Source organism: Aotus nancymaae, unplaced genomic scaffold (genome assembly GCF_030222135.1).
Source record: "Aotus nancymaae isolate 86718 unplaced genomic scaffold, 86718_ANA_hifiasm-v0.15.2.pri h1tg000006l, whole genome shotgun sequence".
NCBI lineage: Eukaryota > Metazoa > Chordata > Mammalia > Primates > Aotidae > Aotus > Aotus nancymaae.
Window position 1 is genome coordinate 81,276,947 of NW_026988417.1, and position 25,484 is coordinate 81,302,430.

Below are 25,484 nucleotides of genomic sequence, written 5' to 3' on the forward strand. Positions count from 1 at the left end.
TTAATGTTAAGGGATTCATTAATTCATTAATTACTTGTAGTAGGTACTGTGTGGCAAGAACCATTCTAAAGGCACCAGCATGCCAGCAGGCCATCGATCAGTGGGACAACGTGGAGTTTGTCTAGGGCAATCGGAAGAGAGCCTAGGCCACTCAGGGGCTCGGCTCTAGGAAAAAACCATCTCCCTTCTGGCTCCCCAGTCTGCTGAGAGCTACTTCCACTCAATAAAACCGTGCACTCATTCTCCATGCCTATGTGTGATTCAATTCTTCTGGTACACCAAGGCATGAACCAGGGATACAGAAAGCCCTCTGTCTTTGTGACAACGTAGAGGGTCTAATTGAGCTGGTTAACACAAGTGCCTATAGATGGCAAAATTAAAAGAGCACACAGTAGCACAGCCACTGGCACTTCAGGAGCTGTAAACATCCACCCCTAAACGCTGACACATTTATTAAAAGAAAGTTCTCAGCAAAAAAACAAAGAAGGGGGTCCTGCCAACAGGCTCCCACCTCACAGACTGAATACCAAGTCACTGTACACAAGCCGAAGAGGCGCCTCCCTGCTTTATAAGGCTGCAGGCCCCTAATCCCTTGCTGGCATACCCAGACGAGACCCTCCCCAGTATTCCTCAGCTGCACAAAAGCTGTGGGACAGGTCAGAGATTCTCTGGGGACCCTCCCTTATCTGCCTCCTGCATCAATCAATACTATAAAGAATAATTCATTTTAAATATAATGAAGACCAAAAAATTATAAAACTTCTAGAAGATAACAAATGAGGAAATGTTATCATCTTAGTTTAGCAAAAACCTCCTAAGTAGGACCAAAAAAGGTATGAACTATGTAAAAGAAAAAAATGGATAAATTACATCAAAATTTAAAACTTTCATGCTTCAAAAGACACTTAAAATGAAGAGGCAAGCCACAGATAGGTAGAAAACATTTCAAAATGTATAGCTAATAAAGAATATGGTATGAAACATACGAAGAACTCAAATATATAAAGAACTCTTAGATAATAAGTCAAGCTAGCTAATAAATAAATGGTCAAAAGATTTGATTACACACTTCACACAGAAGAGATTCTCCTGCTATGGCCTCACAAAGTGCTGGGGTTACAAGCAGGAGCCCAGGCCCGGCGTTGTCAGTTGATTTCCAGTGGCCCTTCAGAGGGCAAAGGGGAAGTTTTCTCCTGTTCCCTGTAACTGACAGGCCCATCAACTGGTGAATGGATAAGTAAATTGTGGCATATCCACATGATAGACTACCATTCAGCAATAATACAAAGGAATTACTAATGAAACACAATAGGATGAATCTCAAAGCACTGTGCTGTTTTAAAAGCCAGACATAAACCACCACTTAGGTTTGGTTCCATTAGTAGGCCATTCTAGAAAAGGCCTAAAACACATCACTGTTGCCAGGCACCCAGGTGTATGTAGCGGGGCGGGCTCGCGGCGGGGGGGGGTTGGGGGGCGGGGAGGGCTGACCGTACAGCTCTCCCTAGTTTCATCCCGGTTTGAGCCTGGCGCACAACGCTTAACAAACTTTGGCTTCCGTTATCCCTCCCTCTGGAAATGCGTGTGTCAGGGTGCCTCCTAGTGGAACTGCAGCGTTTCCTTGAAAGCCATTCCGTCCAGGAGTTCAGGTGCCCGTTGCCCGCCCGGGATACTTTCTCAGTTCAGCCAAAGGCCTTTACTCTAGCCAGCGACCTGTGGCCTTTGGCCGCCTGCCCAGTCACTCTCATCCCAGTTTCCTTTTCCTTTTCGATTCCGCCCCCTAAAAACAACAACAAACTGTTTCGTTTCCGAATCGAGCTGCAGGCCACGCCCCCAAACAGCAGGGGCGCAGTAGCGGAGGCTGCGGTTCCCCGACGCCACGCAGCTGCGTGCAACCAGTTCCCGCTCTGTCGCGCGACGCCCAGAGTAGTGGGCGCGCCCAGTCCCGGGACGTCGCGTTCTCTCCTCTCGCCTCCGGGCCGGGGACCCCGCAAAGCAGCGATGGAGCGGAGGTCGCGGAGAAAGTCGGGGCACGACAGGCGCTCCGTCGCGGGGCAGGCCGCCGCGTCCCAGCCCGCGAAATCTCCGGGCGCGGAGCTCTGGCTCTTCCCCAGCACCGCGGGCCTCCGCCGCGCAGTGCTCCGGAGGGTCGAGGCGACGCGTCAGATTTGCTGCTCGTCAGGGCGCCTGGCGTTCCTGGAGCGCGGCGGGGCGGGCGTCCAGGTTCATCAGCTGTTCCCGGGGAGCGACGGCCTCCGGACGCCGAGTGAGTGGGGCTGGTGTGTGAGGGCTGTGAGGGGTGGTAGACCGGGGGTCCGCGCCTGAGGGGAGAGAGCCCAGAAGGCCGCAGTCGCGAGCCTGGCTCGGGTCGTTTCGCTGACAGCGCACCTGAGCTCTCTTTTATCCCGGTCCTTGTCGGGTGCGGGGTGCGCGGGATGCTGGCAACCAGCGAATCCTGCACTCAGCAAAGCGGTTGGCGCAGAACCTGCGGGCAGCATCTTCATCCTTTTAGCCAGTCTGGCTTTTCCACAGGTTTCTGTTCAAGTTGGCGCCCCGCCCGCCACATCTCCCACTAACTCCTTCTGAGAAAGTAGTCACTGCTCCAACTTTGGGAGCCGTTTTCAGTGATGGGATTTTACCTTGTCCTTCAGTCGCACTTCTCCCACATTCTCATCAAGGTGGGGGAAAATAAATGCCCACACTCTTTAAAATTTTGCCCGTCTGTGGAGTGAAGAAATTGGTATCTTGCTGTGGGTTTGTTTTGCATTTAACTCGAAGTCTAACATCCTTGCGGTTTTCTACTGGGCATTTGCATTCCTTTTTTAGTAAACTGTTTATCTTTGCCTGGCTTTTTGAAAATTTAGTTGTTAAATCTTTTTCTTATTGGTATGGAAGGGGTATTTGAATATTGAATAAGAATAGTCTTCTGCTCATCGTACATGTTGTAATATTTTTCTCACTTTGCCTTTCATGGGACGTTATTTTTTATTGTGCACAGTTTTTTGGGTAGTTATCGATTTTTTTCTGTTAAGTAGGCTTACGGATTTTATGCTAGGTTGGAAAGCTACCTAAACTCCCAAGATTTTTTTAAAAGTACTCATCTTTATAGTAATTTTAAGATTTTATTTTTTAAGTTAAATTTTTTTGTACGCTTGGAATTTAAGTACTGAGGTAGGAAGGGGGCTAGATTTATTTATTTGTTTTTCCAAATGCCCAGCCAGTGTCCCATTACCATTTCTTAATACCTCCTATTTTTCAACTGATTCGAAATGCTGAGTCTCTTTAAAAGAAAGTCTGTTGAGCAATTTCTTATTACCAAACTGTTTTGGTTCTCCTAGCATTTGTAATGTGGTTTGTGCTGTGAGATTTTTACGTGAATAGATTCTATTTCATTGGCACTGAAGATGAAACAAGGTCCCAAAACTACCTAGTTTAATTTTTGTGAACAAATTAAATAAGAGTACATTTTAACTAGAGGACAGTTTAAAATCTCTTAACTTTTAGAAAGGGCTAGATGTGCACTAATGCTAATGTAAAGTGTTTTCAACCACATCCCCTTTAAAAATAGTCTCCCAAACATAATCTTTCCTTTTAAGAATATAGGCATTGGCTTCTACTGGAAACTGTTGGGAGGTGTTTATTACTGTTACTTGCTTTTTGAGAGAAAGGGATATGTTTCAGAATACACAATATATTGTTCTTGAAATGAGTTATGTTGTCCTAAAGTTATATTTTTTATAGACCTTTTCATCTGTGTCATTTCAAATTTAGTTTGTCTTCACTTAATAAACAAGAATCTAAAAGCAGATATTTAATTGGATACTTTAAGGGCATGTTCCATTTAAAACAAAGTATAAATCAATATTTTTTCAAATTAAAAAAAATCTATGTCAAGACAATTGTCATTCCTAATTTGCTTTGCCTACCTGAATTTTCTTAAGAGAAATTCATGGTAAGTCAAACCTTGTCTAGTTGAAATTTTTCCCAGATGTTTTTAAGTATATTATAATGAAATCAGTAATACAGTGCGTAATAATCAAAATAATCATAGTTCCTGGTTGAATTTGCTCTGTAGAGTGCATTAAGTTAGGAAAAAACATGAAGATACATTCCATGGACCTGGGAGCAGACCACATGCTGATACTCTCATCAGATGGAAAACCATTTGAGTATGACAACTATAGCATGAAACATCTAAGGTAGGAAACTTTTTTCTTTTATTAATTTTATTGATTATTTTAATTTTAAATAAAAGACAATAATTTTTGTAGGAAAATGTTACCATATCTGATTCTTGTCCCTGCTTTATATAGTAGCATCTTAAGTAAATGATAAATTCTGAACTGACGAGTAAAATCCATCTTTCCCAGGACAAGTATAATGTGTTGTTTTGGCATTTAAAGATAATGATTAAATAGTCTGTCTAGCCCTAAATTGGATTTTCACATTCGTTAACTCATATGATCCTCACAATAATCCTATAAGTTAAATTTCCAGAAATAAAAGTTTTTAACCTAGAAAAAAATACATATTATCATGAAATGATTTGTGAGACTTTTCCCTAGTAGATTATATGAATTAGAACTCATTTTCATCTTGCATTTATTCCTGCATCATAAAATCATTGTTTGCATAGAATATTTTAGTCATTTTATTATAATTATATAATGCATATTATTTTTTCTTAAACCACTAATTAAAACATATAGTATTTAAAAAATAATTTTAGATGTACTGAATGCGATGTACCAAATTTAAAGTTTTTTCTTGAGCTTCATTTCTAATTAAATACCATTAATAATTCTAAAATCCATATTGTTACTTTCATTATGGTGATTAACATAAAATGTATTTTCTTTCATCAGGTTTGAAAGCATTTTACAAGAAAAAAAAATAATCCAGATCACATGTGGAGATTATCATTCTCTTGCACTCTCAAAAGGTATTTTTCTAGAATAACAATTTTAGAAGTAATACATGTCTGTATATGTGGCGCCAGTAGAATGTCTATACTTCACTTCGTAACAGGACAGAAATATAGTTTTGAATTTGGCATGGTTCTGAGTACTATTCTTAAAGCAAATACAAAATGAGAGAATTCTTGGATCTATAAAATGTTCAGGTTTCCATAATTACTATTCCTAAATTTGGTTTTATGTTTTTATTTTTCAAGTACAAAACAGTGAAAATTTTCTGAATAATCAAAACTATTTTCTCTGGAATCTGGTCCAGGCCTGGGGCCACCCTTTCCCAGAAACTTCTTCCCTTTTCCTAACGCTCTTCCAGCTTCCACTCTTCCGGCTCAGAATCTCCTGGGTCTGATTTTGTGGCCAGGTTGCCGGCCTCTGATATGTCTTAACACTGCCTTTTGAATTCAAGGATTCTCACTAGTCCTGTAGTATTTCTCATTTTCTGTCAGACACTGTCATGGTGGGAAATGGAAGCAGTGAATATGAATTATATCCTAAAGACATTTGACTATGAGGCTAGGCTTGGTGGCTCATGCCTGTAAGCCCAGCACTTTGGGACGCTGAGGCAGGAGGATCACTTGTAGCCATGAATTTGAGACCAGCTTGGGCAACATAGGGAGACCTCATCTTTACAAAAAAAAAACTTAAAAATTAGCTGGGCATGGTGGTACACACCTGTAGCCCCAGCTACTTGGGAGGCTGCGGCAGGAGAATCCCTTGAGCTCAGGAGTTTGAGGCTGCAGTGAGCCATAATCATGCCATTGCACTACAGGCTGGGTAACTGAGTGAGAACCCGTCTGAAAAAAAGAAAAAAGAAACTACTGTGAAAGGAATAATTAAAATAGAAGTAGGGTGATAGAGGGGGAATTCGGAATCAAGGGAATTTTTGCTAATATATAGGACAGATACAAACATGTTCATAAACTGAATAGAAGCTGGGATTCAAGGGAAGTTAATAATTAGTATCTGACCTTCACTGCAAGGCCTGTTGAGATTTGATAGTTTGAACTTGTATTGGAAAAAATTGATAATTTGACTTCATTCATTCATGAACAAATATTTCATTTTATATACTGTGTTTGGATTATGAAATGAAACACACACCCTGCCTTTAAGAAGCCCAGGGTCTAGAGGCATGTATGTACAAGGGTAAAGGGATATTCAGAGTTTATTACTAGTAAATCACAGTACAGAAAGAATAAAAGTTGGGGAAACAAGAAAAGAAACTGGTCATGCTCATCATTGTATTCCTGGTGGTTGACAGGTGCATGAAAATTCCGTGTGAGTAAGAGGCTCTGCTTCCCGCCAGATCCTGCATAATATCTTGCAAAGAGATGCTCAGTAAACCTTAATTCTCTGGTGTACTTTTTTAGACTCTATTAGATATCGTCAGCTCTGTCAAATAACATCTAAGAACTCTCCCTAAAAAATGTGCTCCATATATTCAATTAATAGAAGAAGAAACTGATTCATTCAAGATACTGTAATTTCAAATGAATTTTACAGTTGTTTATTTGGGATCTTGTAATTTCAAATGAATTTTACAGTTGTTTGAGCTCTTTAGGCATATGAAAGATAGGGAGATAGAGAAAATAGTAGTTCTGGGTTTTATTTTTTCAGAGGTAGATTGCTTCTGTTTTTCATAGACCCATTGTCTGGGTGTTTTAAAGTAAATATTTCTTGAATTTGATTTTAATATGTTCATATAGCTTCATTCTACCCTGGTGAGGGATAAAGAAGTGTAACTGTCATTGCTAAAGAAAAGATTCTAGGTTTTTGAGTCAGACATAGGGGATCTGAGAGTCCCATCAGTGCAGAGGTACAATATTGTGATACTATACTACATAGAGTATGCATAATGCTCTAGGATAATGTCTGCTGCATTTTAAACTGAATAAAACTGCATTTGCTTTGTTTATGTCAAGGCGGTGAGCTTTTTGCCTGGGGACAGAACCTACATGGGCAGCTTGGAATTGGAAGGAAATTTCCCTCAACCACCACACCGCAGATTGTGGAGCACCTCGCAGGAATACCCTTGGCTCAGATTTCTGCCGGAGAAGCCCACAGCATGGCCTTATCCATGTCTGGCAACATTTATTCATGGGGAAAAAATGAATTTGGACAACTAGGCCTGGACCACACTGAGAGTATGGAACACATTCTCAGATTCTTATTATCAACAAATATCCTTGTTAGATAAGGGATAAATTTAATGGATCTCCCTGTCAAAAATGGTTCACATCTTCACTTTCATTTGCACTGCTCTTCCTGACTATCTCTCTGTCTTCAGGGCAGAATAAGTCCAAGAGACATGCATAGAGTGGAAGTTGTTAATATAATTGAGTCAGGGCTGTTACTATAAATGTTTCAGGGCTGTGTGTGAGATGGAAAAGGGCATTGAATTAGGGATGAGAACTTGAATTCTGATTCCCGCTTTGTAGTTTACTAACTGCAAGCCTTGCCCAGTCACTAAACTTTTCTCTAGGCCTCCTTTTTTTTTGCCTTTAGATGAAATTTCGCTCTTGTTGCCCGAGCTGGAGTGCTGCAGTGGCATGATCTTGGCTCACTGCAACCACCACCTCCCAGGTTCAAGCTATTATCCTGCCTCAGCCTACCCAGTAGCTGGGATTGCAGGTGCCTGCCACCATGCCCAGCTAATGTTTTGTATTTTAGTAGAGATGAGGTTTCTCCATGTTGGGCAGGCTGGTCTTGAACTCCTGACGTCGTGATCCACCTGCCTCAGCCTCCAAAAGTGCTGGGATTACAGATGTGAGCCACCCCACCTGGCCCTCATTTTCTTTTTTTGTAAAGTGACAAGTTTGGATGAAATGACCTTCAAAGCTTTTGCACTTAAAGTCTGTTAGTGTATTATTACAAAAGAATACTAAAATCCTATTTAAGAAATCATATATCTTGATCTTATTCTATAAGGTATCAATTATGTCTGTATACACACAAAAACACCCATAAAGAAACATGTAATTTCCATTATTGAACAAAGCTGATGGCAAAATTTCTCTTGCGCCCAGAAACTGAGTTTTCAGGTGTAACAAATTCTGCTGCTTTACCTAGCTGTGGTAATCTATGCATTACCCTGGATCACAGGTTAGATACTCGTTTCTCCCTGACACAGTGCAATGCTGATTACACAGACTAGCCCATAAGTCAGTGTTAGAAAAATATTCAAAGGAAAGGAGAGAATAACAGGGCCATTAAACTACTTTGGCTGAATCTCTCAGTGCTTTGACAGGAAAATAATCATAAAGGAAAAAAGAGGTAGTATGAGGTGGTGACACTGTAGCAGATAATTTGAAAGAAAAAAAGAATTGCTATGTTCATTAGAAGTAATTCTAGATGGGGATTGGAAATATCTAGTGTGCTGCAATTAAAGTGAATCAAGTCAGGTAGAATTGAGAACGGGCTTTGGGAAGTGGTTTGACCCTTTCACAGGGCGGGTGCCCGTAAGTGTGACCATTTTGACCACTGTCCCACCTTCACCTTGAGGTGTAGAACTTGGTCCTGAACATAGCCATGTAGAACCTTTCTTGTCAGAATATCATGAGAACTGTTGTTGCTGGAGTGAGAAGCAGCAGTCCAGGTAACTCCAGTGTGAAACTCAGCATTTCGTTTTGGTCACTTTAGTTGTTCTTTTCTTTACATAGGTAAAGATTCTCCTTCCCTTATTGAAGCACTAGACAATCAGAAAGTTGAATTTCTCGCCTGTGGTGGCTCTCACACTGCCTTGCTCACACAGGTGGGTGTACCCTTGTCTCTTTTTGGCTGTATTTTTAGAATACACCTGTTTTGTATGAGAAGTTAGTGTTTCCCAGGGAAGAAAGATCATCACTTCCTGCATGTAGCACTGTCCTGATATTTAGGAGCTTTTACTTTGACAGTGCTTTTTATTATTCACTTTGCATCAGTGAATACTACTTTTTTATTATATTTCTCTAGCATCTGATATGACATTCTCTTTCCTTAGGATGGGCTGCTATTTACTTTTGGTGCTGGAAAACATGGGCAACTTGGTCACAATTCAAAACAGAATGAGCTAAGACCCTGTTTGGTGACTGAGCTTGCTGGGAATAGAGTGACTCAGATAGCATGTGGAAGGTAAGTTGTAAAGTGTCAATGAAACTGATAAAATGAATGCAATAAACTAGATAGTAATTTAATAAAATTTCTATCAGTTTCTTTGAGATATAAGAATCAAACATTTTCAAATCAGTGAAAATGCTTAATTTATATTATTAGAAACCTCATGTGTCTTTTACTATACATGGTTGTTTTCTTTGAGTTTTTTTTTTTTTTGTAATGAGCAAATACAATTTACTTTCTGTTGTCTCCTTAGCGAAATACCTTTGTAACTATTCAGGTACACTTTTGTCTTTAAGAAAAATAAGTCATTAATTGTTTATTTGGGAAAAATAAGCGTAAATCACAAAGGATTATTCATTAATGTAAGCATCCTCTCTGATAATGCCTTGCAGCCAACATACTTTTAATTGCCAGAGTTCTTTCATTGTAGCCTGCCCTGATCACAGTAAAGTATAAGACAGTCAGTGGTGGTTTGAGTGAAATGTTCCTAAGAAGTTTAATTTTTACAGCTCTTTTTTTAAAAAATAAAGGTAAAATGTCTTGTTCAAATTCCTTGGTTTATTTAAAGGTTTTTTTTGTTTTGTTTTGTTTTTTTGTTTTTGAGATGGAGTCTTGCTCTGTCACCCAGGCTGGAATGCAGTGATGCAATCTCAGCTCACTGCAACCTCTGCCTCCCAGGCTCAAGTGATTCTCCCGCCTCAGCCTCTTGAGGAGCTGGGATTACAGGCGCACACTGTCACAACCAGCTAATTTTTATATTTTTAGTAGAGATGAAGTTTTACCGTGTTGGCCAGGCTGATTTTGAACTCCTGACCTCAGGTGATCTGCCCGCCTTGGCTTCCCAAAATGTTGGGATTACAGGGGTGAGCCACCACATCACTATTCAATTTTTTTGATCATCAGATAATATCAGTCCACTTCTTTCCAGTGGGATGTTGGGAGTTGGTGGGGTTAAAAAATATCTTCCCCTGTATGTACTTATTTTTTGGGCAGTTTTTTCCTCACTAAACATGGAGCAAAATTCAGACTGTATCTGAATATTGGATTCATTTTTTAGTTTGCTGAAACCATTCTTATAAAAAACTAGCCTACATACTTTCAGTCTGTAGGCATTTTTTATGATCTTGAAGTAAAATTACATAAATGGGTAATATTAAGGTAACCCAAATTATCATAATATGAGTCTCTTCACCAAAGAAATGTTCTCTTCAATATCGATACCTCATTCAATATCTCTCAACCAGAGCAGCCTTATCACCTCTTTGGATTCTTCATTACACACAATCCTTTGAGTAGCATGTATTACAAGAGAAGGAGGTGAGTTGGAGATCTGTCTTAATGCACATCAGGGCAATACCCCTACTAACAGGACAATTCACTGGAAAGACACATGAACTTACTGAAAGCTATTATACTCACAGTCACATTTATTACAAGAAAAGGATACAAATTAGTACCAGTCAAAGGAAGAAACATAAGGGCAGGGTCTAAGAGGGCTCCAAATGCTGAGCTTGTGGCTGTCATCTCCCCTTTGAGCAGGTGGATGGTGTTACCTCTTCTGGCCTGATAATGTGACAGGGCACACAGAATTTGCCATCTAGTCAGAGAAATTCACCCAAGTGGAGATTTGTTTTTGTTTTTTGAGACGGTCTCACTCTGTCGCCCAGGCTGGACTGCAGTGGTGTGATCTTAGCTTACTGCAGCCTTGACCTCCCAGGCTCAAGCAGTCCTCCTGCCTCAGCTTCCTGAGTAGCTGGAACCAGAGGTGCCACCATGACCAGCTAATTTTTAAATTTGTTGTAGAGATAGGGTCTCCTTACATTGGCCAGGCCAGTCTTAAACTTCTGGGCTCAAAGTATCCTACTACCTTGGCCTTCCAAAGTGCTGGGATTATAGGCATGAGTCACCACACCCAGCTTAAATTGAGGGTTTTTATTGGGAGTTTATTGCTTAGGCATGGCTGGTTAAATCATTGCACGGGTAGTTGAACTTAATCTCCAGCACTGCCCTCCTGTGGGTCTGGTTTACATCACAGGCCACGGGAGCTCTCTCCCAGGACCCTGCCATGCATAAGAAAGACTCTGCTCTATCACTTGGGAAATTCTGTGGGTTTAGAGGTTACCTCCCAGGAACTGGGCACCAGCCAGACACAGACACCTCTGAGCAAGGCCAGATTTCTTGCTACACACCAGTATAGTGGGAGATACCAACAAGCAAATCAATAGGAAAATCAGTGTGGTAAAGGTCTTTGAGAAATTAAGTGGGAGCTCAACTCTGTCTTCCAGGAGAGATGGCTTTCAAGAGGTGATGACTCAAAGTGAGTTTGAAAAATGAGCAGAGGGCAAGGGGAGGTGCTTTATCCCAACAAAGGGAACACCATTTGCCAAAGTATGACATGGTCATGCATGGCCTTTGGGTTCCAAAGTATTTTCAGGTACATGTTGATTTCTTGGTTTCCAGATAGTTTTCATCCTTTAAGAGATGTTTAGTTTCACTCTCACTGGGTAACATAATTTTGGCAATGTTCTGTATTGCTAAACACTGTCATCATAGTGTGTAATTAAGAATTGACCATATGTGCTTTTATTTAATAGGTGGCACACACTTGCCTATGTTTCTGATTTGGGAAAAGTCTTTTCCTTTGGTTCTGGAAAAGAAGGACAACTGGGAAATGGTGGAACACGTGACCAGCTGATACCCCTTCCCATGAAAGTATCATCAAATGAAGACCTCAAATTTGGTAAATTGTATAGGAACGTAGGATTTGGCAGAGTGTCTTTTTAGAGAAAATGATTTTTCTAACTGGGTAATGTGGCAAAGGAAGCAGTATATGTCTATGAAGGGAGTTTCTCTAAATATTGGTTTTATTTTTTTTACTGGTAAACAATTTAGGAGTCAATCTAATTTATCAAGACAAAATAATTATTCTATATTACTCCTTCAGATTACGATTAATGTGAATTTAAATGATAACAAAGTAAAACAGACTATGGATTCAGAGGCATATGCAGCTCTCATTCCAGTTTGCAAGAGACTTACTAATTCTGTGGTGACTGGTTGCCCTGGTTAGGTTGACCCACAGTCATGTAAAACCCTCCGAATGATGAGCAGTCGACATATACTTGGCACTGAACTGTGCTCAGCACTTACTTGTATTATCTCACCAATCCTTTTAACGATTCTGGGAGGTATATTTTGTCACTCCTGTTTTACTGGAGGATAAAGAGACTTGTAGAGAAAAGTGTTAGTCACTTACTCATGGCCGGTAAGTGGTTTGTCTGGAGTTCAACCAGTGCCCTATGTGATCTCAGAGTCTGAGCTCTGAAAAACTCCACTACAGAAGCACCTTGGAGCATGTCTGTTACTTGTTTCTGAAAGCTTAGTGGTGACCTCAAGTAACAAAATTTACTCATTTCTTGTGGGTAAACAAACAGTAGAGTTATTTCCTTAAGCAGCATGTATTATCTTTGATTCCTTATAATCAGTTACATGGGCTTAAAGTACTTATATTCTTTACAGCCAGAAGTCACTGGTTAAATATTGAAAATATGGTTTTTAGTAATGGGAGTTGAATTAAACTGGTGGCATTTAGCAAATCAAGTATTTGCATTTTATATATAAACATTTATATTAAACTGATGTCACATGTTCACCTTGTGAATTACCTATGTTTGCCAACTAGACTTTACTCCAAAACATATGTATTTCAGTTTCTTACTTGGTGGAAAATGTACTAAGTTTTGTCTATTAAGAAGATAAAATGACTATGTTTAAGGAGAATCTGGGCTGGATGCAGTGGCTCACGCCTGTAATCCCAGCACTTTGGGAGGCCGAGGCAGGTGGATCATGAGGTCGGGAGTTCAAGACCAGCCTGGCCAACATGGTGAAACCCCGTCTCTGCTAAAAATACAGAAATTAGCCAGGTGGTGTAGCATGTGCCTGTTAATTCCAGCTACTCGGGAGGCTGAGGCAGGAGAATCACTTGGACCAGGGAGTCAGACAGAGCAAGACTCCATCTCAAAACAAAACAAAAAGAAGAATCTGAAGTTACTTAAATTGAATATGCATGTTTGTGCCAAATGACTTTCTAAACTCTTACTTTTTGTGCATCCCTTTCAGAAAGCCATACCTCAGAAAAGGAGCTAATAATGATTGCTGGAGAGAATCAAAGCATTTTGCTCTGGATAAAGAAAGAGGTAAAAATAGATCTCCAGGTGTTCTATAACTTGGTATTTTAAGCAAAACCAAGGGTTCTAGCATCCAGGCTTGGTGAATGCCAAAATCATCAGATTACTAGGCTGACTTTTTGGGGAATAGCTGGACATTATTGATCCTTTATTGTCTAAACTACATCAGTATTTTCCCACACAAACCAGCAGATTTGTTCATGGTGAATGTCTAATCAGTGTGATTTCTGTAGACTCTACTTACCTTTTGGGGGCTACTTGCCAATGATATTTGGTCAGTATCTTTGCAAACCACAGAGTGACAGATTCTGAAAATGGCTTTGCAGGCCAGTACTAAGAAAAACCCAAGACTCATGGGCCTGCAGATGAGAAGTCCATAACTTTCCTGCCCTACTTCACCAAGAGAAATTGAGTTCCTCACCCTTCTGCACACAGCTCTTTCAGGATCTTCTCTTCCATTCAAGGCTGTCTGATGTTCAGTTTAATTTGATTGTATTTGTATAAAGTGCTTGAGTGTTGAGGCCCTCAGAGAAATTTACTTTCAGTCTAAGCCCCCTTGGACAAGAAAGTGGCAACCAGGGAAATGATTGATTACTTTTTGGTTAAGTATCACTTTATGATTGTCCCAGGACTGTACTACCCATATTTAAAAGTCAGTTTTACCCTCTAGAGTATACCTAAAAGTGGGATACCTGTCCCTGATGTGTCTAAATTATTTACTTTCCTGTTTGTTTACAGAATTCTTATGTTAATCTGAGGAGGACAATTTTGACACTGAATGAAGGGACTGTAAAGAGGTGGATTGCTGACGTGGAGACTAAACGGTGGCAGAGCACCAAAAGGTACACCCCATGGTCTGATTGTCTGCTTATAAATCACTCTCAAGTATCATTTCTCAAACTAGTTCTGCACAGCAATATGAGATTTTGTAGTCAGGGTTTTCCAGAGAAACAAACCAATAGAATATGTGTGTATTTCTATCTTTATCTCTATCATGTCTGTCTATCCATCTATCTATGGAGGGGAGAGAGAGAGATTATTTTAAGGCATTGACTCATGAGATTATAGGGGCTGGCAAGTCCAAAATCTGTAGGGCAGGCTAGCAGGCTGGAGACTTTGGGAAGAGTTGATGTTGTAGCTCAAGTCTGAATGCAGTCTAAAAGCAGAATTCCCTCTTCCTTGGGCAACCTCAGCCTTTTCTCTTAAGACCTTCAACTGGAGGAGGCCCACCCACATTATAGAAGGTACTTTCTTTTTATTCACTTGTTCAAGTGCTTTACTCAGTTTACTGTTTTAAATGTTAATCTCATCTAAAAATATACCTTCACAGAAACATGTAGAATAATGTTTGACCAAATACCTTGGTACCATAGCTTAGCCAAGTAGACATATAAAACTAACCATCACAACTAGCATGTAAGCTCCATGAGGACAGCTTTCTTTACTGTAGGGCTTCTCCAGTCCTCTGTTCATGTTTATTGTCACTCTCTGACCAGAAAATACAGTCTATAGTGTTTCCCAGTTCCATTTGATCCTGGAGCCATTAGTTTGTGTACCTCCTATTCTTCGCTAAACAATTTCTATCATTCTTCTCTAAACCATAGCACTCCTACAGTCTGTAAAGATTATACCTATTCTTTTTTTTTTTTTTCTTTTGAAATGGAGTCTCATTCTGTTGCCCAGGCTGGAGTGCAATGGCGCTTTCTCAGCTCACTGCAACCTCTTCCTCCTGGGTTCAAGCGATTCTCCTGCCTGAGCCTCCTGAGTAGCTGGGATTACAAGCACCCACCACCATGCCCAGCTACTTTTTGTATTTTTAATAGAGACAGGGTTTCACCATGTTGGTCAGACTGGTTTCGAACTCCTGACCTCGTGGTCTGCCCACCTTGGCCTCCCAAAGTGCTGGGATTACAGACATGAGCCACCATGCCTAGTGATTATACCTATTCTTACAAACAACGTGTTTTAGAGATATTTTTAGATATGGCTTTCTAATTGTGAAAAAAGTTGTACAAAATAATTACATCATCATTTTCAGGGCATAAATAATTAAGAACTATTTGTACAACTAATTCTAAGATTAAACTGAGTATACTCCTTCCCTCATTTAATTTCTGGTAATTTATTTTGTTTCTACTTCAGTGGAATAGAAATAAATAGGCTTGCATAGTTGGTGGGGTGGAATTGTTTTATTTGTCCAAGAAAGTACTGACCATAAATCAAGCCTTTCCTCTTTATCTGAGGCATCTCTGAGTATGTATAAACTTTTTTATTTCCATACTTGCTGCTGAAGTTTTGAGATTTACCAGACAGAATGGACTTTTAGATGCCAAGATAATATGCGTACAGATAGGAGACAAATTGAGAGATTGGAAGGATAATTATAAGATGTTGTATTTATCATGTCTCATGCTATAAAGAGTCTGTATGTCTGTATACCATGTGATTTGGTTTAACCAGTGTCTTATTACTAATATAGGGAAATCCAAGAGATATTTTCATCTCCTGCTTGTCTATCTGGAAGTTTTTTAAGGAAAAGGTAACATATTTAATAAATTAAAATTCTATTAAGAGTACCGTAAAAGAGGATGAAAACTGATTGGAGGGTAAAATAATTAGCTGTGTGTTCATCTCTTTTTAAAAATTGTTTTTTAACAAAAGCAAGTATATGCTTGCTGTAGAAAATGTCAAAAGTATACACAATAAAAAGAAAGTTGAAATCTTCATAATCCATCACTTAAGAGTAATAGCTAGCACTTATGTATATGTATGTATTTTTTCATGCAAATGCATTATTTTACAAAAATTGAGATCCTACTGGTTTATTGTTTTTGTTTTTTTGAGACAGGGTCTTGTCCTGTCATTGCCCATGCTGGAGTGCAGTGATGTGATCTTGGCTCATTGCAGCCTCCACCTCCCAGGCTTAAGCAATCGTCCCACCTCAGCCTCCTGAGTAGCGGGACTTCAGACATGTGACACTACACCCAGCTATTTTTGTATTTTTTGTAGAGCTGGAGTTTTACCGTGTTGCTGTAGAAAATGTCAAAAGTACACACAGTTTCAAGGCCAGGCTGGTCTTGAACTCCTAAGGTCAGGCAATCTACCAGCCTCAGCCTCCCTAGGTTCTGGGATTTCAGGTGCAAGCCACCATGCCCAGCTGGGTCATATTATTTATACGTTGTTTTCTACTTAATGTTTGCCCATTTTGCATTTTATTCTATCTTTTTTGGTAATTTTTTTTTTGAGACAAGTTCTCACTCTGTCACCCAGGCTGGAGTTACAGTATCATGATTCACTGCAGCCTCAAACTCTTGGGCTCAAGCAATGCTCCCACCTTAACCTTCCACATAGCTGGAACTACAGCCACTTGTCACCACCTCCTGCTAATTTTTTTAACTTTTTGTAGAGACAGCAGCTTTGCTATGTTGCCCAGGCTGGTCTTGAACTCCTTGGCCTCAAGCAATCCTCCCACCTCAACCTCCCAAAGTGTTGAGATTATAGGTGTGAGCTACCGCACCCAGCCAGTAACATAATTTTAATGCTGCATGACCTTCCATTAGGAGGTCTTCCATGAGAAGATAATTAAACATTTCATTAATAACTTTATGTTGAAGTACTAAGAAATTATTGCTCAGAAGCCCCCTCTTTTGGTCCCTACTTTTCAGTCCATGTAACTGGAAGAAATTGATACATTTTTTCAGAAATGGGAAAAACCTTTATCTTTTTTCCATGGTTCATTCCTTCCTTTTCCTTTCTTTTCCTTTCCTTTCCTTTTTCTTTCCTTTTTCCTTTCCTTTCTTTTTTTCTCTCTCCCTTCCTTCCTCCCTCCCTTCCCTCCCCCTTTCGTTCCCCATTCCCTCCCTTCCTTCACCTCTCCCTCCCTCCCTTCCTCCCTCCCTCCCTTCCTTCCTTCCTCCCTTCCTTTCTTCCTCCCTCCCTTTCTCTCTTTCTTTTCCCTTCCTTTCCCCTCCCCCTCCCCCTCCCCTCCCCTCCCCTCCCCTCCCCTCCCCTCCCCTCCCCTCCCCTCCCCTCCCTATCCCTCTCCCCCTCTTCTTCCCTTTCCTTTCCTCAGGGTCTTGCTCTGTCACCCAGGCTGGAGTACAGTGGCATGTTCACAACTTACTGCAGCCTTGACCTTCTAGACTCACGTGATCCTCCTGTCTCAGCCTCCCTCTGTGGCTATTTTTTTTAAACTGGGAAATATTTATTTTTTCAATCTATTACAGATAACATCTGAGTTAAAGTCTTATAGTATGTATAGTTAATGCAGCCTTGATTTTTTTTGGTATTTTAGAAAAAATCACGTCTACTACATTTTAAATTGCATTTGTATTTAGACAATTTATTATAGTTATTATACACTTGAGAAAAAGGTAATTTTATTGAAATGAGGCAAGCTCTAGAGGCAGCTTTACATCTAGAGAAATAATCTAACAAAATACTAAATTTGTCTTCTACAGAAGAACTACAGAAACGATGCCTGTTTATTCGGACTTAAGTAAAGCAAGGACCATCTTCAAGGAGTTAACCCAAAAGGACTGGATTACTAACACGGTATCTTCAGATTGTTATGTGGAGAAAGAAAATATACCAGAATATTTCTTATAAGAACTCAGAATTTCAGAAGAAATGTTTTGTGTTAAGGGATTCTCCAAGACTTTGCAGCATATTCAGATTAAGTTAAACTCAGATAACATTTAGGTGTTTGCCCTTTTAGGGTGAAATAGTTGGCATAGTAGTTACACAGGTTACAAATATTCTAAATAATGTGTCTGTACATAAACACACATACACATATATGCATACACATTCCTAGAGGAAATTTTTTCAACTCAGGGCATTAGGAAGATGATTAAGGATTTGTTGAGATCAGCACACTAGAATAAGAACATTTTATGTGCAATCCTTTTAAGTGTAAATGTAGAAATGAGAACATTTTTTTTCTGATATGAATATCCCTGTCACCAGAAACTGCCTAGATTCTTACTCTCTGTTTTTTCCATTCCACTTTTCTGTAGGTTCTAGAATGTTCTTGTTCTTTATGAGATGATTGTTTCCCATTTCGGCACTGTTACTACTCTCTATAGGTTTTCTTCTTGCAGGTGCTCCAAACATGCTTCCTTTATTAATTTAGCCTTTCTTAATATAGTCTTCATTATTTTCCTATTATACTGGTTGATATAGGGATACTACTTTCTGTTCTTCTCTCCATCTTTTTCTCACTGGGTCTCACTGTAGTTTTTTTCTCTCTCCCTTCCTTCCTCCCTCTAGCCACCCCCCATTTTTTTTAGTCTGTCTCTGTATTTGTAGCTCTCTTCTTTTTCCCTTTCAATCTTTGATCTCTCACCCTTCCTTCTTTCAGCTCCCATACTTGCTCTGTCTACCACAACAAGCACTCTGTATTTCAGCTGCAGGTTTTCTCATACACTCCTTTCTTTCAAGGGAAGATGGAAAGTTCAGTTCTCTTAACTTTGGCAGAACCACAGCCCCACTGGGGGTCTGAGGTGAAATGGTCCCCTAATTCTGTACCTTTATTGGGACTCTGCAGCACTTATTGCTACCTGTATCAACAACCCAGGAACTATGCTGTGGACTGTTTCATCAACATTCGTTAGTGGTCATTTTCTTTGGTTTTTTAAAATCCTCCTGTTGGGAGGATTTTAAACTTTCTTTCTGTAAGATTCTGAGTCATTGCTACTAAATACAACCATAGAAAGATTACCAAAACTAGAAACCCTTTTGTGCATCTGTGAAGGGAAGGGATTCCATCAGTTCATCATTAAGGGCTCTGCCTGTTTACTAATTATACCTTGATTGTGCTAGAAAAAAAGACATATGGTACGTAAATGAAATGATCATAGGGCATCGTTGACCTCCCTTGTTTCAGAATAAGATAGTTAGAACAGAAGACCTGTAATGTTTCTTTCTATCTTGAGGTTCTGTGATATGGGCTCTCGGACCTTTGGCATGTGTTCATTTATTCAGTCAACATTTGAATACGTGATATGTGCCAGACACTGTATTGATGACTCTTGATGAAAAATGAAAGAGACATGTCCCCTGTCCTGTAGAAGCTCATGGTATAGTAAGGGAGACAGATACATACATGCATACATTAGTGCAAAGACCTGGTGTGTTTTACAGTTTCTTCACTAGTGCCTAGCTCAGAACGTAGTCTGTGTACAGTATTTTTGGATGAATCGATTCATTATTAGGACAGTGAATGGTTAGCTCTATTTACTCAAAACAAGTTGCCCAGAGGAATTAGGATCTTACCAGGTGCTCACACAAGGAAGGGCATTCCAGGCAGCTAGAAAAGTGTATGCCAAAGCACAATATGTAAAACAATAGGACTGGCCTGAGGGTACCACAGTAATTCTAAAGATTTAGAGTAGGTGAGGAGGCTTATTGTGTCTGATGATGAGCAAGGAGGTAGAAAACGTGTACTAATAAGATGTTGAAATAGAGTTATTAGGTATATGTAACTCCAAAGACTGAACCTCATTGTAAGAGTCCAATATAATATCTTAATATAAAAATAGGTAATTATAAGAATTTGTACATTTAGAAATATCATTTAGCCACTATCTCATAATATAATGATTAAGAATTTGGGCTTTGGAGTCAGAAAGATCTAGAGAAAGTCCCACTTAGCTGTGTAACCTTGAGCAGGTTACTTAATTTCTCTGAATCACATATTTCTCACCTGTAAAATGGGATTAATATAATCTATGTTGTGGAGAAACGATAAGGGTTAAATGACCTAATTAATATATGTGCATAATTTAGCATAATAATTGACAAGTAATAAGTACTCCATAAATACTAGCTTATCTTCATAGTGAGATTTTAAACAAATGATTACTGTGATCTAAGCACACATAACAAAAATTCAGAATTCCATTCCAATTTTTCCTAAACAGTTACATTCTGAATTGGGGAAACTACAAGGAGATTGGAGGAGCTAAAAATTAGAGTTTGTGGTAGAGACGGTTGCTCTTATGGGAAGATAATGAGAATCATGTTAAATTTTATTCTTGAAATTGTTGGATTTTGTCTTTTTTCTTTTACTTTGTTTTGTTTTTTGGTGTTTTTTTTGCTTTTTGGGGTTCGGATGCATTCTTACTCTTAAAAAAGAAACCCAAAGTGTGAAAGTGTAAACTAGAGGGTAAAAAATGGTACTTATTATTGAGAAGGCTATTTATTAGTTCTGAATCCATTGTTTATCCAGTGTAACTCTTGCACACGTGATTTTTCTCTTGATCTCCTTCATTCACCCCAGCAATTGAATGGAAAGAATACTTGTTGTATATCCTAAATACCACCAATATTTGGGCGGCTAGGTTAGAAAGGATGTAAACAGGGGTTTTAGAAAAACTAAATGATTATTCTCATTTAGTAGTAGAATGAAATTCCAGCCTCTACACTTTGTTTTAGTACCATAAGTTGCACCCTGTTTCTACTGAATTTTGAATGCCTTTTCCCTATTTGTTTCTGACCACAGATAACCACCTGCCTCAAAGATAATCTGCTCAAAAGACTTCCATTTCATTCTCTATACCAAGAAGCTTTAGAAGTTTTCTTCCTTCTCCCAGAATGTCCTGTGATGCATAATTCTAACAACTGGGAGACCATTGTGGTTGCATTTGCAAAGGCTGTTTGTAAAATGAGTGACCAGTCTTTACTGGTTCTAGGTAAGATTGATGATTTGAAGATACTTTACCTGTCTTCCCAATGAAAAAACATGCCTATTAAAGTTATGGCAAAACTTAGACAGATAATTATAAATATATTCATTTTTTTAGTTCTTATTGTTAGATACTCTAAAGATACTGTAATTAATTACCATGATCATCTAAAATAGATTATTCTAGTACCTTTTTAGATTCCTTGGAAAGGATACACACATGGCTTGGTCGTGATTTCCTTAGTCCCCAACTTTTCACTGTGAGGAATTTCACAGAGAAGTTGAAAGAATAGTACAGTATACCATGTGCCCAGCCGGATTCCATGTTCTTAGATGAATGGTAAAATATTATGAGTGAAATCTCATGTCTTCAACTTATTTTCAAATAGTTCAGCTAAAATACAATATAATCTGTACATAAACAGAAAGCACAAATGGCAGCATAGTTATTTTTGCTGACTCTAAGGTAAAGGATACGTGGGTATTCGTATATATCATAATAGCAAAAGCACACTTGTAATAAACTTTTAGTGAAAAAATACAATTACTATTGCAAGTTTAGATTTAACATCCTGGTTGCTTGAGCACAGGGGTTTAAGATTACAGTGAGCTATGACTGCACCACTGCACTGCAGCCTAGTGACAAAGTGAGACTCTGTCTCAAAAAAAAAAAGATAGGAAGAATACGGGTCAGTTGTCTTCTCTCCACTGTCACACATCCAGATAGTCTGTTTCCTCCTATCCCTGTATTTCCAGTACACTGCAAGTTAGTTCTAGGGGCATGAAAAGAGTTTAATGGGATTTTTGACATGTATAACATATTCAGCTCAAGGAAGTCCATTCTTTATGTTTTATTAAATCTGGGTAACATTGTAAATGATAAAAAGCTGCTTTAAAATGATTTTTGTTTTTTTAAAGTCCCGAAATATGTTTTCTAAGAGTTAAAAATCTCAGACTGGGAGCACAAAAAGAAAGTTGTGCAATCACGAACAATTTTTAATTTTTACACATATACTATTTCATCTGGGCAAAGAATATGATTTATTTTGTTCATAGTTTTTCACAAATTAATTACACCAAGTTTGTAGTTCTGTTAGCTGTAAAGGAACTTTTTCAAGATGTTAAATTATTATTAGTATTTTTTAATAGAAACAGGGCCTCACTCTGTTACCTAGCTGGAGTGCAGTGGTACAGTTGTAGCTCACTGTAATCTTGAACTCCTGGGCTCAAGCAACCAGGAAGTTAAATTATAAACTTGTAATAGTAATTGTATTTATTCAGTGAAAAGTTTATCACAAGTGTGCTTTTGTAATTGTGATATATGCTAAAATATTTTGTGTGTTTCAAAACATATTGCCTACTTTTTACCTTCAAGAATCTAAGTGAAATTACATGATAATTAAATATACCTTCTTTGTAAAGGACAAATATGCAGAGATAGATAATACAATAGTGGTTACTAGTGGGTGGGGGTAGAAAGGAAATGGGGAGATGTAGGTCAGAGTAAGCAGATGTACACAAAGAAGCAGATGTGTCGGATCAACAAGTTCAGAGATTTAATGACAAGACAAGATGAGGACTATAGTTAATAACACATTATATTAGGGATTTTTTTGTTGTTGTTAAATAAGTAGATCTTAGCTGTTCTTGTTACAAAAATAATTATATTTTTTTGAGACGGGGTCTTACTTACTCCAGGTTGGAGTGCACTGGCACAATCTCAGCTCACTGCAGCCTCCACCTCCCAGTCTCAAGTGATTCTCCCACCTCAGCCCCCCAATAGACATGTGCCACCATGCCCGGCTAATTTTTTGTACTTTTAGTAGAGACTGAGTTTCTCCACGTTGCCCAGGCGGACCTCAAATTCCTGAGCTCAGACAGTCCACCCGCCTCAGCCTCCTAAAGTGCTGGGATTACAGGTGTGAGCCACTATGCCTGGCCTACAAAAAAATTTTAATTTGCTTCCCTATAGTAACAATTGTACTATTTATATATGTCCCATTACATTTTGTAGACCTCAAATATACACAATAGGCCAGGCGCAGTGGCTCGTGCCTGTAATCCCAGCACTTTGGGAAGCTGAGGTCAGGAGTTTAAGACCAGCCTGGCCAACAAGGTGAAACCCCGTCTCTACTAAAAATACAAAAATTAGCTGGGCATGGTGGCGCGCACCTGTAGTCCCAGCTACTCGGGAGGCTGAGGCAGGAGAATTGCTTGAATCCAGGAGGTGGAAGTTGCAGTGAGTCGAGATCGCGCCATTGCACTCCAGCCTGGGTAACAAGAGTGAAACTCTGTCTCAAAAAAAAAAAAAAAAAAAAACCTCATTTTTTAAAAAATTTACTTTCTTTGTATTTCTCAGAAGAGTATTGGGCAACTCTGCAAGAATCCACTTTCAGCAAACTGGTCCAGATGTTTAAAACAGCCATCATATGCCAGTTGTATTACTGGAATGAGAATGCTGAGGAGAACGGTAATGTTCAAGCTCTCCTAGAAATGTTGAAGAAGCTGCACAGGGTAAGAGTTCCTTTAGAAACCTCCATGACTTTAGCAATAAAAATTCCCTTGCTTTTAACTGGCTTGGATCTTAAGCAGACGCATATGAGACATACAAAGTTTCTGTTGCTATTTTTTTAAATGTTTTTTGTGAATTACATCATATGTATGAAAGAATAATATATATAATAATACCTATGAAGAATTCAAAGAAATATAATAAAATAAAGATTAGTGTCCTTACCACTCATGTTGAAAAAAAAAAAAAACATTTCCAGTACTTTAGAAATGCCTGTGTACCCCTCATGGATTACAACCCCTCCATCTCCCAGAGGTAGCTGTGGTCCTGGATTTTGGGATAATCATTCCCTTGCTCTTACTATTTTAGAACTATGTATATGTATCTCTAGAAATTATGTTGTTTAATTTTGCTTTTTCAAAATTTAGGTGAATGGAATTCATGCTTCTTATACTCAACATTGTTTTGTAGATTGATTCAGATTAATGCTTATGGCTGTATTTCATTCGTTTTCACTCTGCATTATAGTTCATTGTATGAATATAGCATACTTTGCTTATCCATTCCAATGAATAAGCAAATATGGATGTGTGTGTATGTGTGTGTGTGTGTGTGTGTATATATATATATATATACACAAACAAAAATTGCAAACAGCAAATATATATATTTGCTGTTTGCAATTTTTGTTTGTGTATGTCTCATTGGGGGTTTCTCTATGAGAAAATGTGCTGCTATAAACATTTTTGCACATATCTCTCAGTCTTCATGTGTCAAGAGTTGGTTCTGGTTTTCACACCTAATTCTAGAATTGATGTTATGGATATGTGTGTGTTGTTCTTTACTGGTAGTAATAAGCTCTTCAAAAGCAGTCGGATCAATTTAAATTTTCTCCAGGAGATGATAGGAATTCCTGTTGCTCCATGTATGACTTTAAGATTTTGAAAATATTTTTGATATGAAATGATACCAAATTATGGTTTTAATTGTATTTTGCTGGTTCAAATGCACTAGAGCATATATTCATGTTTATAATTGCAATATTTGTTTTCTGTGGAATGCCTATCCTTCACTTTTGTTCATTTAAATGTTCATTTAAATGATGTTTCACTTTTTCTTACTGATTATAGAATTCTTTTATTTTGGATACTACTCCTTTGTCAGTGACATGTGTTGTAAATATTGTATCCCAGTCTTTTGCTTTATGGTGTCTTTTGAGAAACTCACATTCTTAATATTATTGTAGATAAATTTGTCAATCCATTTATTTATAACTTTTACTCCTTGTATCTTGTTTTAAACTTCTTTTCTCCCATAAAGGGTTTTGTTTTGTTTTGTTTGAGACAGGTTCTCCCTCTGTCATCCAGGCTGGAGTGCAGTGGCACAATCTCAGCTCACTGCCACCTCTGCCTGCCGGGCTCCAGTAATCCTCTCACCTCAGCCTCCAGAGTAGCTTGGACTATGTGTGCAAGCCACCACACCTGGCTAATTTTTGTATTTTTTGTAGAGATGGGGTTTCACCATGTTGCCCAGGCTGGTCTCAAACTCCTGAGCTCAAATGATTCACCCACCTCAGCCTCTCAAAGTCCTGGTATTATCGGTATGAGCCACTGTGCCCGGCCAATATTTGACTTTTTCTTACTGCTTATAGGAAATATTTTTATTTTGGATTTTACTTCTTTGTCAGTGATATGTGTTGCAAATATCGTCTCTCAGTTATAGGTTGTCTTTTGCTTTATGGTGTTTCTTGTCAAACACACAGTCTTAATTTTAATGTAGATAAGTTTGTCTGTCCATTTCTTTATATAATTTTACTCTTTGTGTCTTATTTTAAACTTTTTTCTCCCGTAAATGTTGTAAATTATTACCCTAAATCATGGGTCAGCAGCTTTTTTCTGGAAAGGACCAGATAGTAAATATTTTAGGCTTTATTAGGCATGTGGTTTCTGTCACAACTTCAGTTACTTGGCTCTTCAGGAGTAGCATAAAAGCAGCCACAGGCAATACAAAAATGAATGGGCATGGCTATC

The 25,484-nt window shown here is 38.8% G+C and overlaps 1 protein-coding gene across 1 annotated transcript in view; it reads left to right on the plus strand.

The window, feature by feature from the left end:
* Positions 1-1,850: 1,850 nt before the first annotated feature.
* HERC5 (HECT and RLD domain containing E3 ubiquitin protein ligase 5) overlaps positions 1,851-25,484 on the plus strand; it is a 56,278-nt gene continuing 32,644 nt past the window's right edge. Inside the window, exons 1-13 of the mRNA XM_064369137.1 lie at positions 1,851-2,266; positions 4,076-4,199; positions 4,866-4,942; positions 6,896-7,117; positions 8,633-8,724; positions 8,953-9,083; positions 11,663-11,808; positions 13,188-13,264; positions 13,994-14,097; positions 15,735-15,794; positions 17,716-17,809; positions 20,760-20,949; positions 23,302-23,456. Of these exons, the coding sequence (XP_064225207.1) occupies positions 2,002-2,266; positions 4,076-4,199; positions 4,866-4,942; positions 6,896-7,117; positions 8,633-8,724; positions 8,953-9,083; positions 11,663-11,808; positions 13,188-13,264; positions 13,994-14,097; positions 15,735-15,794; positions 17,716-17,809; positions 20,760-20,949; positions 23,302-23,456 (1,737 nt within the window). The 5' untranslated portion in view covers positions 1,851-2,001. The remainder of the gene's footprint in view (positions 2,267-4,075; positions 4,200-4,865; positions 4,943-6,895; positions 7,118-8,632; positions 8,725-8,952; positions 9,084-11,662; positions 11,809-13,187; positions 13,265-13,993; positions 14,098-15,734; positions 15,795-17,715; positions 17,810-20,759; positions 20,950-23,301; positions 23,457-25,484) is intronic.